This window comes from Tinamus guttatus, unplaced genomic scaffold, assembly GCF_059628265.1.
Source record: "Tinamus guttatus ecotype Peru unplaced genomic scaffold, ASM5962826v1 Tinamus_guttatus_pri_ptg000035l, whole genome shotgun sequence".
Lineage (NCBI taxonomy): Eukaryota > Metazoa > Chordata > Aves > Tinamiformes > Tinamidae > Tinamus > Tinamus guttatus.
Genome location: NW_028288569.1, coordinates 2843356 through 2866848, shown reverse-complemented (window position 1 = coordinate 2866848; position 23493 = coordinate 2843356). Strand labels below are relative to the sequence as shown.

At 36.7% G+C, this 23493-nt stretch overlaps 1 protein-coding gene across 1 annotated transcript in view; it reads left to right on the top strand.

Moving 5' to 3' along the window:
- ARL13B (ARF like GTPase 13B) overlaps positions 1-22427 on the top strand; it is a 42822-nt gene extending 20395 nt beyond the window's left edge. Inside the window, exons 5-11 of the mRNA XM_088533520.1 lie at positions 9462-9567; positions 12449-12651; positions 14205-14301; positions 15553-15763; positions 16255-16368; positions 16829-16897; positions 22161-22427. Coding sequence (XP_088389646.1) covers positions 9462-9567; positions 12449-12651; positions 14205-14301; positions 15553-15763; positions 16255-16368; positions 16829-16897; positions 22161-22237 — 877 coding nt within the window. The 3' untranslated portion in view covers positions 22238-22427. The remainder of the gene's footprint in view (positions 1-9461; positions 9568-12448; positions 12652-14204; positions 14302-15552; positions 15764-16254; positions 16369-16828; positions 16898-22160) is intronic.
- The last annotated feature ends 1066 nt before the right edge of the window (positions 22428-23493 follow it).

The window sequence follows — 23493 nt, the reverse complement described above, 5'->3', positions numbered from 1 at the left end:
AAGCAGATGATTTATTGGAATTAACTTGTTTCCATCACATTAAGTACGGATTCTGGAAGTGCTTAGAATACGCCATGCCATGGCTGCACAGTGACTCACGGCTGACTCGGAAACCCTGTTCTGCTGTGCCATCAGAAAAGGTCCATATCCTTAAGCAGTTAACGTTTAGGAAGGCTGCTTGCATTTTCTTTGTTTTTCCTTAAAATTTCTTTCTTTTCCTAAAAGTGGACCCTTCGCACAGAGGTGAAGGATAACATTGTTTTGCTGTAGGCATCTATGTGAGATGCCTGGTTAGGCAGTCTATATTGGCAGCTCAGCTATCCGAGGGGAGGGTGTGAGTGTGCTCTTCACACAGATACCCCGTCTTCTGCCTGCTGCCCCCCTGTGGTAAAGATCAATTCTTGGAATTTGGGGTTTTTATTCAGGGTCCTCCAGCTAATTGGGTGTCTCACTTTGAACTGGTTGTTGAAGCATACAGTAGAATTTTCTGGCTGGTTTTAGAGATTTCAGGACAAAGTGATAAAGCTTTTTTTTTTTTTTTTAATCCCAGATTCTAGAGACTTTTTAGTAAGAAGATGCAGTATTTCCCTACAGTGTACAAAATGCATCCTTTTGGAATGGCGCAGTAGGTTCAGTGCAGTAATTTGTCAGTAGGCAGATGATTTTGTTACCTGTTAACAAATGACACTGATGTGGTTTCCCTGGACCCTAATGCATATTTAAGCCTCTAAATAGATTTTTGCACAACATAAGTCGTGGAATTGAACAGAGTGAACATGTTTTCCACAGACTTAAATCTGTCTATCTGCAGAAGGATTAGCTGAAAGCATAGTTAAAATGTCACAAAGATCAATCATTAGAAAGAATGATATTCCACTTTAGTGTGGTTGTTGGTGTGTTTTTTCCCTAACTTTTTTCATTTTGTTATTGTTCTTCTGCCCCTGATCACCTTAATATTTGAATTTAGTGTTTAATGATTAGTGAACCGCTGCAAGAAAAAACTTGACAGCTATTAGAAGTTACAGTAATGCACTGAGGTGTATGATCAGGCACGCATGGAAATAATTTATTGGGAAACACTAGTTGGGGGTGGGGAAAATGCAAGATGTATTTATTGTATTGCAGTAAACCTTCTGCATAGCTTAACACACTGTAAATCACATGGTAGCAGAAGACCTGCAAATCCTTTAAGGTGACATTTGCTTGGAGTCCTTCAGAGCTGCCTGGCACCTCTGAGGCTGCTGCAGGGAAAGTTCGGTGTGGGGCATGTGAAAGGAAACAAGGGTGCTAAACAAGGCTTCAAAGACTTGACCTGAAAACCTGTTTTGGTACCTAACATGTCTGCTGACCCATGTTAATTTAACATGGTTTGACAGGCTGATGATTAAAAAGCAAGTTATAAGGGAACCATTAATGCTTATGAGAGGTGACAAGGCATTCTTGTATCTAAGAAAATGCAAGTAATTATGAGAAGTTTTAAAGCATGTGTACAGTCATCCATCAAAACACATTAGTTTCTCAAAAGGGCAGTGGGGAATTTTTCATAAGATTAATGTAGCTTGAGAATAAATTGCTTGCAGGAAGAGGAAAAATTATACTGTGTTTCATATTCACTCTGTGTATCCCTTTACAACTTAACTGTTTTTGATGGTTTAAATGCTGTGGCCTTGAAATGGCTGGATACGCAAAATTCCTTGCAAAGAAAAAGGAACAGAGTTGTGAGATTATCATGGGACACTTTGCAAAGTATGAATCATATCACAGTTTTCTCTCAAGTATCGAACTTGTGGAGAAGTAAGCAGAAAACACTTCAGGTTGCTGTTAACTGCATTTTTTTGTTCTTATTTAAACATCAGTCACACTGAAGAGTGGAATGTAAGCAGCTTATGTTTCATGTCTTACATCCTATCTGGCTGGCTTTCAAAACCAGTCCCTGAACTTGCTTGCCAATTAAAGGTGGTTAATTATATTGATGATTGAAACAGATGCTGTTTTGAAATAAATATGAATTAATAAAAATGTTGTTTTGTCTTCCTGACAAAGATAACCTTGAAGATCGTTGTCCTGAGTTCTTAAGTGTTTTATAGCCGAGTTTTGTTCCTGTCCCAAGCCCTTGTTGCTGTTCTGCATGTTTGTGTGTATGCATAGGGGTGCATCCTGTTGCCCTTTCTGTTGAGATGAAAGGTTTTCCTTGAGATTTTTGTGAATAGAGGGAGAATACGTCTGTTCATCTAGAGCTGTAAAATGGGGATGGACAGACTGAAAACTAATGTGATTCTGTGTCCCCCCCCTCCCCCCCCATACTGGAGAGAGAAAAGAAGAGAAAAAAAGAGATGGGCCTTAGCCTGTCCTTCTATAGCGATAAAGAAACACAAACTAGCATGCCCACACCAGATATTTTTTTCTTCTGGTTAATTGAGGAAATGGGGCTAAACAGCTAGGAGCAGGAGACTGATACGCAGTAAAGGTGTTTTTTTTTTTTTTTTTTAAAAAAAAAAAAACAGTGTGGAAGAACATTAGTTTGTTAGACTGTAGTTCCAAATTCTTTACTGTTGAGATTAAAAGCATCTCTAAATTCTCCTAAATATACAAATCGTAGAGCGCCAGTGAGATTTGTCCATGTTTCCTCTAGCCATTCTCCAGTCATAAAAACTGCATCTTTGTTTATCTGAACTGTTACTTACAGTGAAACTCCCTAAATTAGGGATATATTAGGAACCTGAATCAAGAGCTGCTAATGAGTATTTAAAAAAGAAAATCTGTGGAAATGTAGTTGTCCTAATAGTATGGCTGCAAGAATATAGTCAAATGGATGTAGCTCTGTGTCTATTCTGGGTACAAATAGGAGCCATGTCATATTGAAAATACAGCCAAAGAACAGACAGTGTGGCTTGTTTTTTTGAGGAGGAAGTGGAAGGGGTAGAGGTGATACAACACAGTCTGGAGAAGAGGAAGGAGGAGGAGGAAGAATCAGGCCCAGTGTTGTACTCTAGTATTAAGAGCTCAGGGATTATTTATGTGCTTTCAAACACAGATTATTTGAGGGGGAAAAAAAAACCCTCAAAGATCGTGCATGCTGCATTTAAACTTGGTCACAGTTACAGCGACATACACTGCACCTGCCAGTCTTGAATAACAAAGCAATGGTCTCACTTGGAGGAAAGAGTCTGCAGGTTATTCTCTGTAATTGGTAAGGGATTTGAGCATCTCTTGATTGAAAGCAAAACTGAAGATTTATTGTTTTGATGGTGTTTTTCCTGTATTAAATTTTAAATCTGCATTAAATCTTTAATGTCAGTAGTGTCCCTCAAGAGATACTGCAGACCTAAAAATGAGTAGATGCCAGCATTTGTTTTGTTTACTTCAGGCAGGAGTAACATTGGAAATCAGCACCTATGCTTGATAGCTGGTAGAAAGATGATGGCCACCTATCATCACAGAAATTCCCAAGGAAAAGTCATTATCTCCTTTGTCAAGTTACATAGTAAAGGTCCAGATACTGCTGTATTTTGAATCAGAATTTGAAAATGAATTAGGAGCAAGACAAGGGGCTGCAGCGCAGCATAAAGAATGGATGAAATCCTGCCTGTTTTCTAGGACATGTAGTTTGAATTGCTAGTTATCATAATTTTAGAGGAAGTTGCTGCTTTATCTCTCTGATGATTGTTTTCCCAACAGTAGAACTGCAGACTTAAAATTTGTACTGTGCAAATCTTCCAGCTAGTTTTCATTTCTATTTCTTCTCTGTCAGACTGTGCAGCTAAGTACTGTAGCCTTAAAAATCAGCTGTCATGCAAGAATTTCCTGGTAGTTTTATTTAAAAAAAAAAAAATCTTGTAGGCAGCTTGACTAAAAGCTCTGCTGTTTGTCTAGGTGTTAACAGACCTTCAAGGTGAAGTATAGGATAAGAATAACATTTGCAGTTGTTAAAAAATCTGGTGTAGAAATATGTGTCAATACCATTTGTTTATTGACTTTGGAAGTTCTGCATCTGGAAGTCAAATGTAGTATCTGTGTTGTGAGATTGGCAACCAGTTTGGGACAAAGCCAATAAGCATGATTCAACTGATAGCAGAGTGTGTCAGAGAAATTACACTTTTGGTCCATAAGAGTATGATTCAGACCTGAGGTGGCAAGGAGGCTATTTACCCTAGGTGAAACAATTATACTGGTTGTCATTCTTGTGGCCGCTTCAAAAGCTTGTATGAGAAAGGAGTTGCTCTAGGGTTGCCTGGAGATACTAAAACAGTGAGTTTCGAATCCTATATATAAGTATTTTCTATATTTAACTGTAAACTGGAGGAACCGGTTAGGGACAGGGTTCAGCTGGAGAAGTGTCTCTCCCATCTCCCTGCAACTACATGTACACAAACTCTTGACTGATGTTAGCAGGCAGATCATCTTGGAGCACCTCATGTCACCAGTTTTTCATTAGAGCTCATCATCATTTTCAAAAGCTTGTTTTGCTTAAGAATCAAAGGCATGAAAAGCAAAAGAAAAATGAAATCAACTTGCCTCTTTGAGAAAGAGGCTCTTGCCAAACAACTAGAAGTGGCCGATGAGTCTAGTGTACTGAAAAATAAGACTGTCATAGAGTGTAGGTTAAACTCCTGGTCAGAGGATTTGGTTGTTTCAGTACAGGTTAAAAACTGCTCAAAGGCAATCCGCAAAAAGGGAGTTGAGGGGTCAGAGCTTAATCTTAGAATGCCTAAAGGTCTCTATGGGAGATCTGAAAGTGTTTGGTAGTTCTTGAATGTGCTTGTTGGTGTCAGAAATAGAGAATTTTGTTTTCTGTAATTTCCGTGATAGGCTAAAGTACAATCAATAACTGAAGGGGGAAGAACATGAAATATTTAGGAACAGGGAAACAAATCTGATAAATCCACACCTCTCTTTCTGTTTGCTGACCAGGAATTTGAGTTCCATGGATGTTAACATAAACAAAACATACAGAAACCAACAAAGCACTTCCTGCTTTGACTGCTCAGACCCCACCTCTCTCGTAGCCTCTCATTCCCTCCTGATTGCTGTCTGCAGCATTGTTTACAAAAAGTAAAGAGTTAAAATGCAGTACAACAGCTATCAGATAAAAGCTTCCTGTAAACCATGTGTGAAGAAAGAAGATATTGGTCTTTCCCTTGTGTAGACTGCAGTTAGGTTTAAGGTTCTCATCTGTTTTCCCTACATGTATTAAGTCATGAATTGCTCCCAAATATGACTTTTCAAAGTGCAGCCTTTTAATATTCTTCATCTTGACTAAATCATTCACATAAAAATACATTTTTGGTAGGCTGTTTGTACTCACATTGACAGTTTTGATACTGTAGTGTTTTGATGACAGAGTTTACTGCCCATTAATTTTGATGGGCAACAGGCACTAGAACATTGGCAGCTAAGAGACTTCACTTGGAGAGAATAATTAAGGAACAAATAAAAAGGTGGGGGGTTTTTTTGTTTGTTTTGTTTTTTGTTTTTATCTTGGCAGGTCAGAATTGACTCCAAATTTGGGATTTGAGGCAGCTGACTGTGATTAAACTTAACCCCCAAAGCAGCATCCCTAGGTTATTTTTCACTGATTCCCCTTTAGAGTGTGCCCCTACAATACAGTGTTTTCAGTGTTATGTTACTGTATGAGAGTCCCATACAAATGAAAGTAAATCCTGAAGTTGGAAAGTCACAAATAGTGTATATATTTAAAAAAGGGAAAAACAAACAAACAAAAAACAAACACACCTCAGAGGAGGAAATCACAACTCTTTAGCTATTTGGATTTTTGCTGAAGGCTGAGATACAGTTGTGTCCTTTTCAGGTTGGATTTCTTGTTCACAGAACCTTTTGGATTGTAAACTACAATAATGGTTTATTTTCATTCTGATCAATAACTTAAGGTTTTAGAAATACACTGAGGAACACACATAGTTGGCATTCAGGCTTTGTTTTTCACTGGCATGTGTTCTGGCTTTTAGGAGAAATACTGTTATTGAACTATAGGTGTTAGCTGTGCCAATGCACACACACACTCCCTTTCTACACTGTTTCCCATGTGACTTCACGTTCAAAAGCTCTCTAGTTGTTTAGAAAAAAATCCTACTTGATTAAAAAAAAGAAACAAAAAAAACAAGAGGCAATGGGTGCCTACCTTTAATACGTTTTCTGCAAAACTGAAATAAGCCAAGCATGATCTTATATATGAAGCTTTTCACTTGGTAACTTAATGTGATAAATCAACAGACAATCTTGTGCTTTCAAGTATGTTTTGATTATATAGCTCCTACAGTTTTTAAACACAAAAAAGTGGTGTGTGTGTGTGTGTGTGTGTGTGTGTGTGTGTGTGAAGTTCTACTGACTAGGAAAATTAAAATCAAGCTCTATCCTTTAAGATAACTGACATACTCCCTACAGAGGTTGTATGCATAAAACTTGCCCTGAAAATTAGTATTGCTGTGCATGAGCAATAGAGCTCTGATACTGTATTCACCCAGAGAAATATCAAATTCTTTGCGGGATACATATCCATTATTTGTATTTTCTGACACTTAGGTGCATTTACAACCTAGACGGAATTACTACTATTTTTTTCCCCCCCTCAAACTGGCAACTTTGCAAGGATTGAGTAAAAAATAACTCTGTACCTTGTAGTGTTGCGCAGGTGGCAGCCTCCCCTTCATCCTCTCCCAGGCAGCTCCTAAGGGCAAGCTCAAGCGCAGCCTGAGAAACGCGGTTTGGAGAACTCGCCTAAGCGACGTGTCCGGAGTGGCCTTCCATTAAATGTCTTCCTCATGCCTCCTGCCACCAGCTCTTAAACAGCTGTCCAGGGCGCTCTCTGGGAGAGCTGTGGTGCTGCACGGGAGACCGAGAGAGAAGCTACTGCCTTACGCAACTCCCCTGGACAGGCAGATTGATCACTGCCCGCGCGGGGAATCTGGTCGGGCCTGTTTGGAGGCCGGGCGCGCTCGGAGGCGGCGCTCCCGCCGGCTGCCCCTTCCAGAGGCCCAACGGGCACACGGGCGGCGCTGCCTCCCTGGCAAGGGCCGCGCGCCGGGGCCGCGTTCCGCACCGAGGCGCGCACAGCAAACAGGCGTGCCAAAAAGAAACACAGAAAAAGTCTGCGGAAAGTGCTGTGGGATGACCCCGACTCCCACGAGAAACGGGAATGGGCTATCAAAGCAGGGGGTGGTGATCTTTTACCTCCTGATATAAATAGCGATGAGCTGGGGTTTTATGAGCTGTAAATGCAACACAGTGTTTGTTTTTCAGCTCTGCGTGAGATTAAAAGCTCTCATAGTAGTTAAAATAATTAAGAACTAGTGTTCTCATACTACAGCCCAAGCCATCTACCTCTGTACTGATGGAAACCAAACATTTGTGATTTTATCCAGAAATGTATGTTGGAGTTCTCTTGCAGTGGGAAGGATTGCTGAAATTTAAGAACATTACTTTGGTGAAATGTGCATTTTTCAGAATCTCTAATGCTGCATTGTACATTATTTTGCGGATTTTACTTTTTGTTTGAATTTTGCCTATGTAGAAAGTGCAAAATCGCATTGTATTTTATGCTTATACTCCAAAATCAAACAGTACTGTTTCAAAGCAAACGGTACTAGGTTTCACAAAGAAAAATAATAGGTTTAAATGGGAGCAGAATAATGCTGGTGAAATATTACTTAATAGCTTTGCACAGTTCCAAGGGATTTCCGGGCAGTAATATTGTTATGGACGAGGGTCTAAAAATAATAGCTTTTAATAAGAAGCAGCTAATGGGAGCGAAAAAACTATGTATCCTATTGTTGCCAGCTGTTTTTTGCTAAAGATGAAAACAAGGGTTTGTTGACTTGACCTCTTCTGTGAAGTTCTATTTATTTCTTACAGAACTCTCAGATCCTCAAGGAACATAAAAGATTTCCTATGCATTTCTCTGTAAAACGCATTGTGGAGTTCTATCTATAATACTGTATTGTTATTAAAGTTTGCTTGTCAGTTACCTCCTAAAAATCAGACCAACATGACTGCAAGTTTACATTTACCTAGTTAATCTTTTCTGTCATTTTGTATGAATGTGGTCTTTTATCTCTGTTTTGACAGTTTTATCTTTTTTCTGCTGTGTGTGAAACCTACAGCTATAGAATTAAATTATTGAAAGAAAAAAGACATGTTGCTAGGGAATGCTTAAGATTTTACTTTAAAGAAGTATGTCTTACATAATTACGCTGCCTGTAATCCATCTTGCTTTCTTTTAAATACAGTTGAATAGAGGAATTGAGGTCTCAAGTTTCATGAACATCATTTCTTAAATAGTTGAGGGAAATCCCAATTAGTGACAAGTTTTTGCCTTTTTTGAGAGGTGGTTCCACACAGTTTCTAGCAGTCATTTTTTGTTCTTTCCTACCTATAGATTATTTTATGCCTTTTAGGGCTTTAGATTAGAAATATTTTTCAGTCTCAAATGATATGAAGGAGATTCAAGAATTAGTTTTGAAAAAAGGAAATAACTTGAATTTGTATGATTAGAGCATGGTATCTCTAGGAGCTTGCTGAGGTGCAGAACTTAAGCTTTGGGATGCTATATAACTCTGGAGAGCCCTCTCTATGTACATAACAGCTTTGAGAACAGGCTTGAAAGGAGTATAACATCCTCTCTTCCAAAACCCATGCCTACATTAAAGTGTGTAACAATAAATAACGTTCTATGGATGGTATTCCAGATGGGCTTTGTATGTTTTAGAAGATATATATTACCGGCATTGGTCTTAGATGCAGTTATGGAGGATATGGAATACATGTACGATCAAGAATGATATGTCCCCAAAATTAAGATGTTTGTTTTCTGGATTCCTTTTTGCTAACATATTTCTAAGAAATAAGACAGTGATGACCCTTCATCGTGCAAAATACTTATTTTGTGTTTCAGAGGCTTTTTTTGTTCCTTCCATTTAATAATCAAGTGTGTCTTAGAGCCATCTGTGGAAGTTCATGCCTCAGAGGCCTGTGTTTTCCTTAAAAAGAGCAGGTTCAAACAATACATATCAAATTGTCTGGAGTCAGAGAGAAATTATGGATAGCAGAGAGACCTCAGATGATCATGAAGCAGCATTATAATGTAGGCGAATGCCCACAGTCGGGGAGGTCGTGAAGTTCTGAACTTGGATCTATAGTTTGAACAGACTGTTCTGCATGGACTTGGATGTAAAGCATTTTAATCTTTTACCTCCATCTTCCTCACTCTGAAATACAATTGTTCTGTCAATGGGTGCATAGTAATTATTTATTGTTAGTATCTCTGTTGAAAGAGGTGCTTGGATGAACACATTTTTTATTAAGTAGAAAGAATAACAAAGAACTAAACCTGAAACAGCGTATTTTCTCTTTGCTTTCTTTTCCTCTTCTATTTCCTACTTTTGGGGGATGTAATCTCTTTCTAACTTTCCTGGGTCAGGGTGCTAAATATTTCTTTTAATCTTTAGGCTGGCAAATAAGCAAGACAGAGAAGGAGCTCTGTCAGAAGCAGATGTAATTGAGTCCTTATCTCTGGAAAAGATTGTCAATGAACACAAGTGTCTATGTCAAATTGTAAGTACATTTTCAAATATATGTATAATATTGCAAGGAGGTAATTAATTATGCCAAATAGAATATAGCTGAAACTGGAGCCTTACAGTCCTGGCAAAGATACAGCACATACATCTGTTTGGTAAACAATCCTAGTATTCACCTTGCCATCCTGTTTCTGGATATGTTCAAGAAATCTGTATGACTCTGCATTATATGGGTGCTCAAAGTGTCTTTGCTGGCTACTCTGAAACCCTGTAAAATAGATAATTGCTGATGTGATTTATAGCTATAGCTAGACAGCAGGTTTAGTATTCCAGTTTTCTAGGAAGAACTCAAGTAGGACCCCTCTGTTCATATCTGATGTTGGTCTTATTTCTGTTCATAGCTAAAACTATAATTTAATCTACCATCTGTCAAACAGTAAGAACTTAATCCTAGTGCATCTAATTCCCAGCACAGTAGTCACAAAAGAACTCTATTGCAGCTAATTAATATCTGTCCTAGAATAACTACATTTCAGATTTAATATTCACGGTCATGTTAAAAAAGGAGAGAAAAAAAATTTACAACTGCCCTGCCAATGAAACCATCAGCTGAAAGATGTATGAAGGCTACCTAAAATGAATGTATCACACATAATTTACTCAGATCAACAGTCCTTGAAGTCTTTTTAAGAATTTTTGTTTTAATCACCCAGTCTGTTATCCAAGTATTCATGGGGTTTACTGTTATAGTCTTTTAAAATTGTGATAAGAGACACTTTAAAAATGATCTGAGTTATATTGAAAGTATTAATGACATAGGAGGGCAGCTTTAGAAAATGGTTCCATCAGGTATTTGGGTTTTAAAAACTTAAAGTCTTTTACCAGTGAGAACTGCAAAATTCATAAACCAGTACAAAGTTCTGTTATTTTTTCTAGGAAGTTGGGCCATAGCAGGGTCACAGCTTCAGCATTATGTCACAGCCCTTTAAGGTACAAAGGGAGCTTTGTATTGTGCATCATAAGCAACCATGAAAATAAAAAATAGCAAGCCAGAATTAAAAAACGAAAGCAAGATTTTGAGGAAACTCATTCTTATATAAGCTTTTTCTGTTCATTGATAAAAGATATGGTTGATAGGGTTTCCTTGAGAGGTTTTTATGGCAAAAATATTTTCTAACAAAACATTTCTAACAAATCAAAATAAAAAACCTCAAGAATTTCATAATATTTTCCATAATATTAGAATATTACTAAATGTATAGTATACATCAATAAAATATTTTCTTTTTTATCATGGTGTAACCAACAAGGAAGCTAGATGGTATGCTCTGTAAGTAATTTAAGCTGAGAGCAACTGAGGGTCTTACCTGTTACAATGGGCCGCCTCTTTGCTAGGCTCAATAAAGGTAAACCCAGTCCCAGGATATTTCGCTGTGATGACTGATGGGGTGAATTTAAGCAGGGATAAATGAAGCAAGAAGGCTTAAATAAAACTAGGCAGGCATCCAAAAACATTTTGTTTATGTTTTTTTTCTTTTAATCATTTTTCTTCTAGATCTTTAAATTCCCCTGCAAAATATAAAAGCAAATGCAAAGAGTCATTTGTCTCGCTGTCATGCAGTCACCATGAGAATGACCTCCGTTTTTTTTTCTCTGCTCGAATATATTTCATAAGTGAACTAAAGCAACAATAACCTTTTTGCAAGCCTGAAAAAAAAAGGCCCCATGTCCACTCTATAGTTTCATCTTAGTCTTCTCACAGAGACAAAATATTGTCTGTACATCTCCCTGACTAGGTTCTGCTGGAGAATTCAGTACAGTTCTATGGTAAGCAACATTCATATTTGAACCTTAATTTAGAGAAGGTCAGAATCTATTAAAATACAAAGCCTCTTTGGCACTCTGGAGGACACAGTAGATCATCATGCTTTCTCTGCTGCAAATTGTACAAACCATATCTGACTCTGCTGCCATTTAAATGCCTGTTAATACAGAGATGATAAAGAGAATTTTTAGTGGTGTCATGGCAGATTTAGTCTTTTTTCTTTTTTTTCTTTTCTTTTTTTTTCCCCTCAAGCATGGAAACAAATCCTGGACATAATCAGTGTGAAATACTCCTCCTCCTTTTCAAATAAATAGCACGACATAATGAGTTATTTTTCAGAGAACAGCTTAAAAGGTCCATGCCATACTCCAAAAGATCCTAGAAAACAGTTCTGAAGAGGCCTTGAGATGTCATACAGTCTTTTTCATGGTCTAAACTAGAATCACCATAACAATTTAATGATGTGTTTGTACCTTAAGTTTTTAAGAACAGCTTTCTGTTAGGAAAAATTGGTTTGACAGGTTTTTTTCTGACAAATTCATGCTGGATTTTACTCACCTACTAGGTGTTCATGAGTAACCAGGTCATTTCTTTCATGAACCGAAGCTAAGCTGATTCTGTTCCCCTCTTTTATAAATTGAAATATATAACTTGGGCTATTGCAAAGCAGCAGCAAGACACAACATACATGCTTGAGGCTGAAGTTTTTTTTTGCCTATAGAGATATGAATATGTATAGAAAGACACTTGTGTGTATGTGTATATATATATATGCACATACCAGGTGAATGTATAACAGGTGTGGTGTATGCATGTGTCTAGAAAGACATGTAAACATTTTTATGTGCAGTTTTCTCTTATTTTTTTGAATGAAACTGGAAATAATGAAAACTGGTAGAGCTAAAGCGATTTGTTTCTTTGACAAAAAAATCTTAAATTTAGAGAATACCAATATGCCAATCTATTTTCTGTACTTCTTGGTGTTTTGTAAGCATATAAGTAATTTGGCTGAGTTTTTGTTTTCAGCCAAGTAGTAACTTGATCTAAACTACAATTAATTTTCTTCCTTTTCTCCTCATTATATGTACAGGAACCTTGCTCAGCTGTCATGGGTTGCGGGAAAAAAATTGATAAATCAATAAAAAAGGGTTTATATTGGCTCCTACATATCATAGCAAAAGATTTTGATGCCTTACATGAGCGCATCCAAAGAGACACTAGGGAACAAAAAGCCTTTGAAGAACAAAAGAAACAAGAACGAGCTGAAAGAGTGAGAAAAATACGAGAAGAAAGGTATTCCTTTTGTAATTTCTCCTGCTTCCCTCTCCTCCCTCAGCGTAAGATACCTGATTCATTCCTGGGCATGTGGGTTATGGAAACCAGTTATCAAGGATTTAAAGCAAGCTGAGAAACTCCATATTAAAAGTTAGGACATGACTTTGTAACTGAAATGTAAATATCACAGACTAGATGCAAGGCTTTACTCAACACAGGGCTTAATCACCCCCAGAGTACCCAGCAGAGGATGCAAAGAGGGACATAAGACGATGCAGGGGGAAGCAGGACAAGTGATTTATTTCTTCAAATTCTGTGAATCCCCGAATCCCATCCATGATGTGTATTAAAAGTTGATGTGGATCCTCTTGGCAGGTTGCTATTACAAAAGTCTCTTTGCACCCCCACTGTCTGCCCAGTGTATGTGGAGACCTGTGAGTCTCGGTTACTGTAGCACAAACCATTCTGTGGAGTCTCTTGGCTTGTGCTTTAGCTGAGTTGGTTTATTTCAGCAAGAGAAAGACTCCAGCAGCATAACTGAGATGAGCACAGCTGTCTTCATATCTATTTCACAGAGCCCATATAAAAATGCACATATTGTTAGTCTGCTAGGTGGCTCCTCACAGACCAGCTCTGTTGGATTGTGTTGGATTTTTGCTTGTTGGGAGGTGTAGAGAGGAAGATTGATGGTGAAAAATCTCTCAAAGGGATTGCCCAATGATACTGACATTTTCATGCATTTTGTAACTGCCCAGTGTTTCTTGATTGTTTTTGTTCAGTGGAGGAATTGGATTAAAAGTTTACTAGTTTTGCTAAATTTCTTCTGTCTTTGATGAAAACTAATTAAACATTTAATACAATTTCCTGCCTAAAGTTATAGTACGTACAAAGCAAGGGCTGTTGCAACAGAAGTACACTGAGTTGTACCTGTCTTTCTGAACTTTGCTGAGTCAAGTAGCAACAAATAGGATTCCCTGACTGTTATTCCATAAACTGAATAAACTGTGTCACTGATGTCTCTTCAGAATATTAGGGAGATTCTAGCATTAGGAAAAAATGAATGTTTATTCAAATAGAAGAACGAATTTTAGATAATCTTGTTTTACACCATGTAATTTTTTTGTATTGTTGAATACCTTAAAACAACTGTTGTAACCGAACTGTTGGAACTGGCATGAATATTTCCATATACCACAGTGCAACGAATGCCTCCATTTATATACGTCCTTTGTCATACATCCTGTCTTCAGAAAATTCTTCTACTTTCTGAAGTGCTGATTCAATATCCTGGTATATACAAGCCTATGCCTCTACCTCTGCCTTAAAATATATTTGTGCTTTATTGATATTATCCTTTCATAGGTCTCTCTGTATTTTTCAAATTATGGAAGCATAGAGTAAAAATCAGCTGTCGTAAACTGGGGGAAGAATCAGGTGGCCTAATAAGCATTCTCTATTATACAAATTGTATGTGTGGTGATTCTTCTTCCTAATGTGCTGGTCCTTTTCTCCCCCACCGTCCACCAAAAAACAACCCTAAACCAACAAACAAAACCCTAATAACAACAAAGGGAAAAAGAAGAAGGAAGAAATGCACCTGATGAGGAAGACTTTGGACCTGGGAACTCTGAAAACCCCTTCCAGCCTATAGCTACTGTAATCTCTGAGGTATGAGACTATGTGGAAATCTGGATCACTTTAGACCTACCGTTAACAAATATCTGAGAGGTAATGAGAAGAATAGTTCATTTAAAAGAATTATTGTAAGCCTGAAAGCACATCACTAATTTTTATCTTGGCAGTCTGGTTTTGTGTGCATTGAATCAATGTTTTCATGTTAAGAAACATGTTTTCATGTTGATTCAGGGCAAGAAAGTTTTGTAAACCCAGTAAAAGCAAGATGTTGTAAGCAGATGACTGAAAACATTTCCTGATTAGTTTATTGGATATGCAAGATTGAAAATATTTGAGGTCTTTCAGTTTCTTGTGAAGTCTTCTACTGATATGGCGAGTCATATAAAGTCTCCCTGCCAATTTCAGCTACTTTTCTGAACACAACCTGTTTTCTGCTGAACTGAAACAAAAAGGGTTTCTTAGTTTTGACATATGAAAAACAGATTCCTATATAATGTTTCCTCAACCTGTATGGTTGAGTTCAGGTTGAGTTCAGTATGGCTTTCCATTTCTTGTAACATATTTTTTCTTCAGTTGATTTAAAATAGCATAATTTCAAGCAATATTTGTAAACTCTCACAGACTCTCCCGTTAAGTAATTCAAACGCTGCCTTCTCTCCAGGACCAAAAAAATCCCATACCTACATATCTCGTCAAGTCAGCTGCATACACAATAATAGATTTCATAGTATCATAAAGAGTAGAAAGAGATGATACAGCTGTGAGTATTTCAAGGCTGTTGATTTTGTGATATAGGACCGGTATCAAGTCTGTATTGCACAACTGATATTTTAGCAAATTATGCTATTTCTTTCCAGATACTTAAAAGCTCTGTGTGTGTGCGTGTATTCTTTTAATTAATACAAAAACAAAATATAAGGAAAAAAATCAGCCTTCTGATTCTCCCTTGCTAAGGCTGTTCATGTCATTTGTATGGCTAATAACTTCTTCTCACATGACAAAAACATGAGGTTGCAACTCTCTGTACATGTTAATCATTTGTAAAATTAAAGACTTTTTTTTTCTGTTGTTTTTTTTTTTCTAGAGAACATATTGGAAGTGTTAACTTTTTGATCATTCATATTATTTATTTTGATAATTTATTTGATAATTTACTATATTTGAAAATCTTTGCTGCATCTGGGGTATAAAAAATATTTTTAGGAATTTTAACTTTAAGATAATCTTCCTGTCTTATTAGCTACATAAAAAGTTGTAAAAAAAAATTCTTACACTTTTTGTTAGAATGAAAAACAAATGGAAAAGAAGCGGCAAAGGCTGGAGACTGAAAAGGCTGCCATTGTCTTGAAATCTCAAACAGGGCAGGAACAAATGAATGGCTCCAGTAGCAGCAGCCAAAAACCAAACGGTAATAGACTAGATACCTGCAAATCTACACAGCAATGGCAGAATGAAGCCGAGAGTGAGCAGCAAGCATCAGAATGCCTTGATTCAGGTAAAAGTGCAAAACTGAGAATAACCACATCCCTACTATGTTTAGTTTTGCTTTTAAGACATCTCTTGTGTTTGCATTAATTTTCAGAGCACCACATGCCAGTTTAATCTATTGCAAACATATGCATAATCAAGCTATTTTAATGAAAAATCTACTTCATACCAGTGTGTTTTTATTGGTGTTTTTTTAATTATACCTAAAACTAGGTCCATTTTTATTTTAGTCAAATATGTGGTCCAGATTCAATCAATACAAAGCTGAGTTGAATTTCTTTATTAAAAGGTAGAGTTGTGTATATTTTATGCTTACATTTTGTTTGTTAAAGCAAAATGTGTTGTGTAAATTTTACATTTTGACAGGCTTGTTGTAATGTGCAAGTATGGACTGAAAATGCTGATGTACTTCACTCTGATTACTGTATTGATCAAAGAATGATACATTTTGTAAAGATAGCTAGAGGGTATGTAATGCTCTACTTCTGCCTTATACAGATAACAGTAAGAGGAAGAAAAAAACAAAATTAAAAAGGGGCCACAGGGTAGAACCTGTTAATGCAGAGGATGCTATTTCTAAAAACCCTACACCGCCACCACCTCTTCCACCAGGTAGGTAGGCTACATATTACAATAGATATCTCAGTATGTGACAATTAAGCCTTTGAAATATTCTTTTGTGCATAGTTAAACTGAAATAGTCTTCATGCAGAAATGTGCTACTAAAACTTCCCCTCCGTGAGAATCATGTAATTTCTCAATTTATGGTGTGAACTTTCAGCAGTATTGATTTGATGCATTCCACAGGAGATTTTATTAACTGGGGGGGAAGGATTAGCAACTTGATTACTCACTGATGAAAAACAATGATTGAAAATATCAGTATTTTTAAACAAAGAGTGATTTATTTTAAAATTATTTCATCAGTATACAGCAGATATATACTGCATACTTACGTATTCCTAAATTATTTTATTTCCCTAAAGCATTTCTAAGATGCTTTTCATTTCTCTAAAGAAAACTGGCTTCCGTGTATTAGTGACACGTTTTGACTGTCTTTGTTTTTCTTCAGTTGGCTGGGGAACTCCCAAAGTTAATAGACTTCGAAAACTTGAGCCTCTTGGTGAAACACATCATGCTGGTAATTTAACACATTCTGAGTGTGAAACTTTATTAAAGCTTTCTCCATCGTTCACTCACTTTCAGACTCATTTCATTCTTCACCTTTTTTGATTTCTAAATGCCAATTTTCTTTGACCAAATGCTAACCCTTTTGCTTAGTAGGAAGCATCTTTTTGATTTTTCAAGTCTTATTTCTTTCTTTACGGGGGGGAAAAATATTCTCTCAGATTCTCTTGCAAAGTTTCAAGTGGCATGGAATATTAGAAGCTAGTAATGACTGACACTGTTTGCTCAACAACATATGCTGTATTATAACAAAGAATAATAAAGGTATTTCCTGTAAATGCCCAAGATATATAGCATTCAAAGTAGAAGTTTCAAAGTATATTTCAGTTGTCTGTATGTAAACAATTCACTATTATCTAATACACTTGGGACCGGAGTTGAGTTATCAGAGAGAATATTGCAGAAACACCTGAGCCAGGTTTGCCTGAGAGAATGATGTTAGCACTGGCTGCAGAGAATCTGCAAACATAAATCTCTGTGGAGAATCATGTCATAAGGATTTATTAATTTGGGATCCATAGTGTTCCATCACATCCAGGCTGGTTCTGCCCTGAGCTGCTTTTGTGTTTCCACACTGATCTTCCTCACAATCTCAGTCTGGAAGTGCCATTCACTTCACAATGTTGAACTCAAACCATGTGTTTCTGTGAATACTAGGTCACTTCTACACAGGTTTGTTGTGTGTAAGCTGATTGTGTGTGTTGTCTTTTGAGAAAGTCCATGTTTTCTTGCATCCACTCCTGTTTCTATACAGTTTTAAAAGTGTGGTCTGAAAGCTCTCTTGCCATTCCTTTGGAGTTTTTTTGTTGTCAGAAGCAAAACTGAAGACATGTGGGCTCCTCTAAGTTATTACGTTAACAATTCCAAATGAAGAACTAGAAATCCAGCTTTGATGAAAAGCCCAGCAGAAACTTGACTGCAAAAGTGGGGCTTCTAACTGGGAACTAGGTTATTGGTCTGCCAAGAGAGGTGTCAGTGATGAAGTTTGGGATCTGCTGTTCTACACGAAGAGCCAGTGTCCCTGAAAGTTCACAAGCTGGTAGGAGAAATAAGTTTAATGGGTGAAGATGTCAAGTTTAATACGTAAATTTTTGGTACACATGCTTTCTGTCTTTCATAATGGCTATGTTCCACTGGTGGAAGACCATGGAATATTGTTTTTTATACTCTGATAGTGTCTTGTTCCCAGTTTTAGAGTAGAAAAAATATTTTATTCATTTTTATTACATTATAATTTTGCAAAACTTGATAAGCCAAGTTGATATGGAGACAATCTGGACCATCTGGAGTAATATCAGGGGAGGATAACCCAGCCAAAGCAGTAGTCATCCTCACACAAATTGAACACAGAGACCAGTAATTGAGGAATTTATAGAGGGGAAAAAAAGTAGCTTGAATGTAGTAATCTCTGAGTTTAGCCTTGACTTGAACTGATGAATTCATGAAGTGCAGATCGTGTGGACATACAAGGCCTGAAGTCTAAAAACTAAGTATTTGTTTTTCACAGGAACACAATTCATATGCATAAAATGTAATTTGTAGTCTGTATTTCAGAAGTTCTTAATCATAAAATCATCTTGCTCTTTTTTTTTAAGGGGTATAGCAAGAAGGCGGCAAGAAAGAAAAGCCAGACAAAGAGGTAGGGAGGGGAAGAAAGGGAAGGATCATAATCTCTGCTTTTATCTGACATGTGCCAAAATAATGTGTTGCATTTTGTAGTACGAGACTGGGTGGGACAAGGGGCGGAAAAGAATCTTACGTGAAGTTCCCAACTCACGGGTTATATAACTTGATCACCTGAGGTCTGTCCTGCTGCTTCATTCTATTTATAAAACCAGGATATTAATCAAATTATTTTAGAATCAAGCAATGAGAAAGGCACTGATAAAGGAAGGTTCTCTTAGCCACTGCCATTGTGTAGAGGTGTAACCATGAGGTCAGAAGAAATTTGGGCTGCTCAGGCCTTTGCAGATAAATTCAAACCACTGCCTATGCGTTTCTCACAGTTTTGGGGAAGGGAGTAGTTCAGGAACGTTACTGACCTGTATAGTGGCAAAGTGCCCTGTGCTAAGGCATTTTTGTTACACTTTTTTTTTTTTTTCCTTAAACTGCCAGGAATCAAAGATCATTTTCAACACCCTGTCAGCGCGGAATTTGTGCAGTACTCTCTCCTTAGGCTCTTTCTTTGAGACTTCCAAATGTTCCTTTGTTAACTAACAGTATGAAGAAAGCTCTACTTCCTCCCTGCACTCGATGTTGCATAAAGAAAAATGAAAAGTTACTTGTTAACCTCTCCTGCTGTGCAGATTTTGAATATTGCCTTTTCACTCGAGGATTAAGGCTTTTATGCTAGTGACCTTAATGGTGGCTTTCAAACCATCACAATATAAACGCCGTGTTAGCTTTTTCAAAAACTGTTTTCTCCTGCAAGCTTTTCAGTATATTTTTCATTCGGCATGCATATTCTTGCTGAGGACTCCCATGTTTTGGAACACACAGGTGAAACTAGGCCTAAGCAAAACTCACTTTGCCAGCTGTAGTTTCTTGACATGGAAGAGGCAGGAGTGTAGCAGGACGCGAGGAGGCATTGGCCACGTCATTACCATGCTTTTGACAGACTCTTAAGATTCACTCCCACTGCTCTTATCCAGGATTAGGAGTGGGGTCAGTAGTTGACAATGCATTTAAAAAGCTGCCCTCTACTAAGCGATACAGAAAATTCTGGGAGAGCAAGAAAACATCTATTAGAAAAGTAGTTACAGATGAAAAGAGCTCTTCAAATGCATGTCCAATACTGACAAAACTTTGGTTAGATCCTAATAATCTATGAGCACTGTTTGAAGCAGTTGTTTTTTTTTTATGCTCAGACCATTTGAAATCTCAGACTGATTTTAGCTTGCCATTATGCCTGTTTTCTACCACCACACAGTGGCATTTTTCAATGAGTTTTAGGTATTTTGCACAGAGAACCTGTTTCTGCTCGGAAATTCAGTAAGACTTTTCTTAAGACCTACATTTGATCCATTATTCAGAACATTCTCTGAATTGCATCTTCCTGAAAAGCAAGTTCTTGTGAGTTGTCTTTTCAGCAAATGGTTGGGGTTTTTGTGTGTTTGTTTTCTTTTTTTTTTCCCCAGACTTGCCCCAAATTCTCTGTAAATGCGTGTAAATTGGTCAGTTATTGGCTAACTGGGTGAAAAGGTATAAGGAAAAAAATGAGCTCCGGCAGTAGCCTTCATATAGACTAGGCTGAAAAATCACAATGCCTGTGGGATGCCTGGTAGGTGCTTTTGTCAGGGCTTCAGATAAAGGTGTAAATATCCATAAGGGCAAGAAAAAAAAGAAAAAAGGTATTTCACAATCTAAATTAAACAGTCCATTTTTAAAAGTTTCAAGATCTCTGTTAGTGCTTAAATGCTACTTTCTGAAGCAGTCTTGAGCAAAGTCCACATTCAAGAGTATGTCACTGAAAAAAAAGATAGCTTATAAATGTAAGTCAAGAATCTTAACTTTCTTAAGCTTTAAAACAAATATGACTTTGTAGTGTTGATATCCACTAGTGTATGAAAAAACAGAGGAAAAATGTTCTGCAGTATTTTCATGCACTCTAGTGCAAGTCTGTCAGTTTCGTATAGCAGTTATTTTTCTGTTTTATCTTTTTATTTATTTTTTTAAGTGACACAGATATGTAGTAGGAACATTACTGCTGAAATACATAAAATGCATGTAGTGTGAGGTTAAAAGAATTTGTGGAAGTTTTTTTTTCTTTTTTTAGAGCTAAGAGCTGTCAAAGACATAGTAATTTAATGGGCAAACTGAAAAATGTAGGTATTAGCAATCGGGCTATTTAGGATAAACATGTAGTCATTTTTGTGTCATTCATATCAGAGAACAGCCTTATGCTGGATGTTTAGGCAGAGTTAATGGGCATAATACTCAATTATATAAATCTTTAATTATACAATTATTTTTACTAAAGACTGCAATTTTGCCAGCCATGCTAGTGGTGCTAGCATAGTGCTTGGTAATGAGTGTCTATCTATTGCCACAGAAAGGTACTTTTGCAAGAGGAATAAACATCTCTCGCTACGGGAGCTGAAATTGCCAGTCCCGTTCTTAAAATTCCTTTTTTAGCAAACCTCAAGAGTTGGCTGTAATTGAAACATTCATTGTAAAGGTTTTCATATATCTTCTAATGAGTGTATTATGATAATGCTCATGTTGGTATTTTGATATCATGACATCAACCGCAGTTCTGTTGAAACAAAGGAATTATGGCAGGACACACAAGCGTTACTCCACTGAAAGGATGTAAGGATAATTGAAGCATTCATCCTATGGATGTGAATGAGTATTTTTGAAGTCAGGTTATCTAACTTGCATGCTTTTGTTAGCTTTAGCTCAGAAGTGCTGTTTTAACACAGATTGTTGCATATGTAGATACAGAGAGCATGTGGACAGTTAAAGCTCAATCCTGTGTTGGCAGGCCATCATTGCTTCAAGTCGTTTTCCAGTATAACCGAAAATCAGATTTGAATGCTTCAAAAAGCTGCTTTTGCTTTTTTTTTCTTTTTCTTTTTTTAACCTATTTCTTGTTACCATCTTTCTTGATATTCTTTTGTCTGTGAAATGTGAACGTACCAGTCTGCATTTATTTTCTATTATCAGTAACACAGGTTGGACTGTATGTTTTATTCTCTTCTGCTGTACTTTTTTTTGAACACTTTTCCCACTTTTCACTTAAACGCTTTTGGCCACAGAAAGTGTTGCACTTTTGAATAAATCTCAAGAAAAGCTTATTTAGATAGTTAGTCATCTGTCATATAGAAACCATACTATAGTTATAGTTATTATCACTTACAATTGTATTGCAATGCAGCAGCATTCCAATTTTGATGCTTCATTTTCTCAGTTGCTACGTGCACATTTGGGATATTTCATATCTTATCCTTAAGAATGTTTATAAATTACTTTGGGGCTTGATCTTGCAAATGCTGATGTTGTTGTATAATAAAATATACTTTAAGCACCATTTTGACCAATATACCTCCAGACCTTAATTGGCACTATGTCTGGAGTAGCTTGTAGGAACTAGCTCTAAACCTGCAGGCTACAGAGCTTTGGTTAAGACAGCAAGAATTTATCTGAATCAAACATGCCTTCAAGTGAGGAAGATGATAAATTCATGTTTTTCTTCTCTGGTGTTTCTTATACAGATTTCTATGGAAAACCTCTACCACCACTAACTATACGCCAAAGACCCAACAGTGATATCCATGATGTCATTGCTTAAGTGGATCACAGATGGCATTTTAAAAACATGACCAAGGAAATTACTAGGAAGAGTTTTTGCCCTCGAAGGAAAACTTGTCAGCTCTTTGCAAAATAAGAACTTGGTGGCCATTAAACCTGCAGTAAATTCTGTCGGTTGATAAGACTTTCTACTTCATTTGTCAGTTACTACTCTCATTCACCAGCACTTCTTCAGGATTTAGCATGAAAGCAAGTAATGTATACATGACCAAGGCTGCTCAAAAGAATGTCGTACTGAATATTTTTGAGGTTTACTTGCTTCAATTCATAGCTGCAACCTTGAAGAAAAATACCTGTGTATATTAGCCTGTATTTTCTCATTAAGATCTTTTTCTGGGTGCTGAGTAGTGATTGGTATTTTTGCAGCTTAACAATTAATTCTAAATAATTTTGTAAGATTCATGTATTTACAGTGAATATAGGAAGGTTATGCAACAAATTTTGACTATATTTTTCTAACCTTTTTATAAAACTATTTGAAAGTTTGAGTGGACATGTATCTGTTCCCAACAAAATGGAAGTATTAGAATGTTGATAACCAAATATATATGAGCAGAATATGTACTTTTTCACTTACAGCAGCAATACCTGAGGAATTACATTATCAAATCCTTATTACATGATAATCTGAAAGGGGAAAAGTAGAAAAGAAAGTCTAAGATAAATACATTTTACACAAAATTATGTTGTTTGAATTGTCTAAATGTTCTTTTTTATTTTTTAACTGAGGAGTTGGATATAGATAATCAATTAAGCTTAAAAATACTGTATTGCCTACTATACTATATTAAAAAAAAGCATGCACAAAAATTTTGCACAGATTCAGTCATCAATTGTGATGGAAACTGAATTATCTAAAACACACACATAAGCTCTAGCACTTTTTACCCAGATAATACCAAAATATCATCTTGAAAGCAAAAACATCCGGGATTTTAAGTTCATATTTAATACTCCCAAGTAATGTTTTAATTTTCTATTAAAAAAAAGATGTGAGTGATAATAAAAACAACATGTTAAAATTAGACTCATTCCCATTTAAATGGTCTGTATATTATATTTTTTCTCTCTACAGTAGACTCAACTATTGGTATACTGTGTAAAAAAAAATATACATAATTATGCTGCTTAATTACAGTAAGGATAAAAGTCCTAATCGAAAAAAAATTTGGAGCAGCATTACTTGATCATCTGCTGTTACAGTTTCAGTCTTCCATAACATGGTATTTCCCGAAG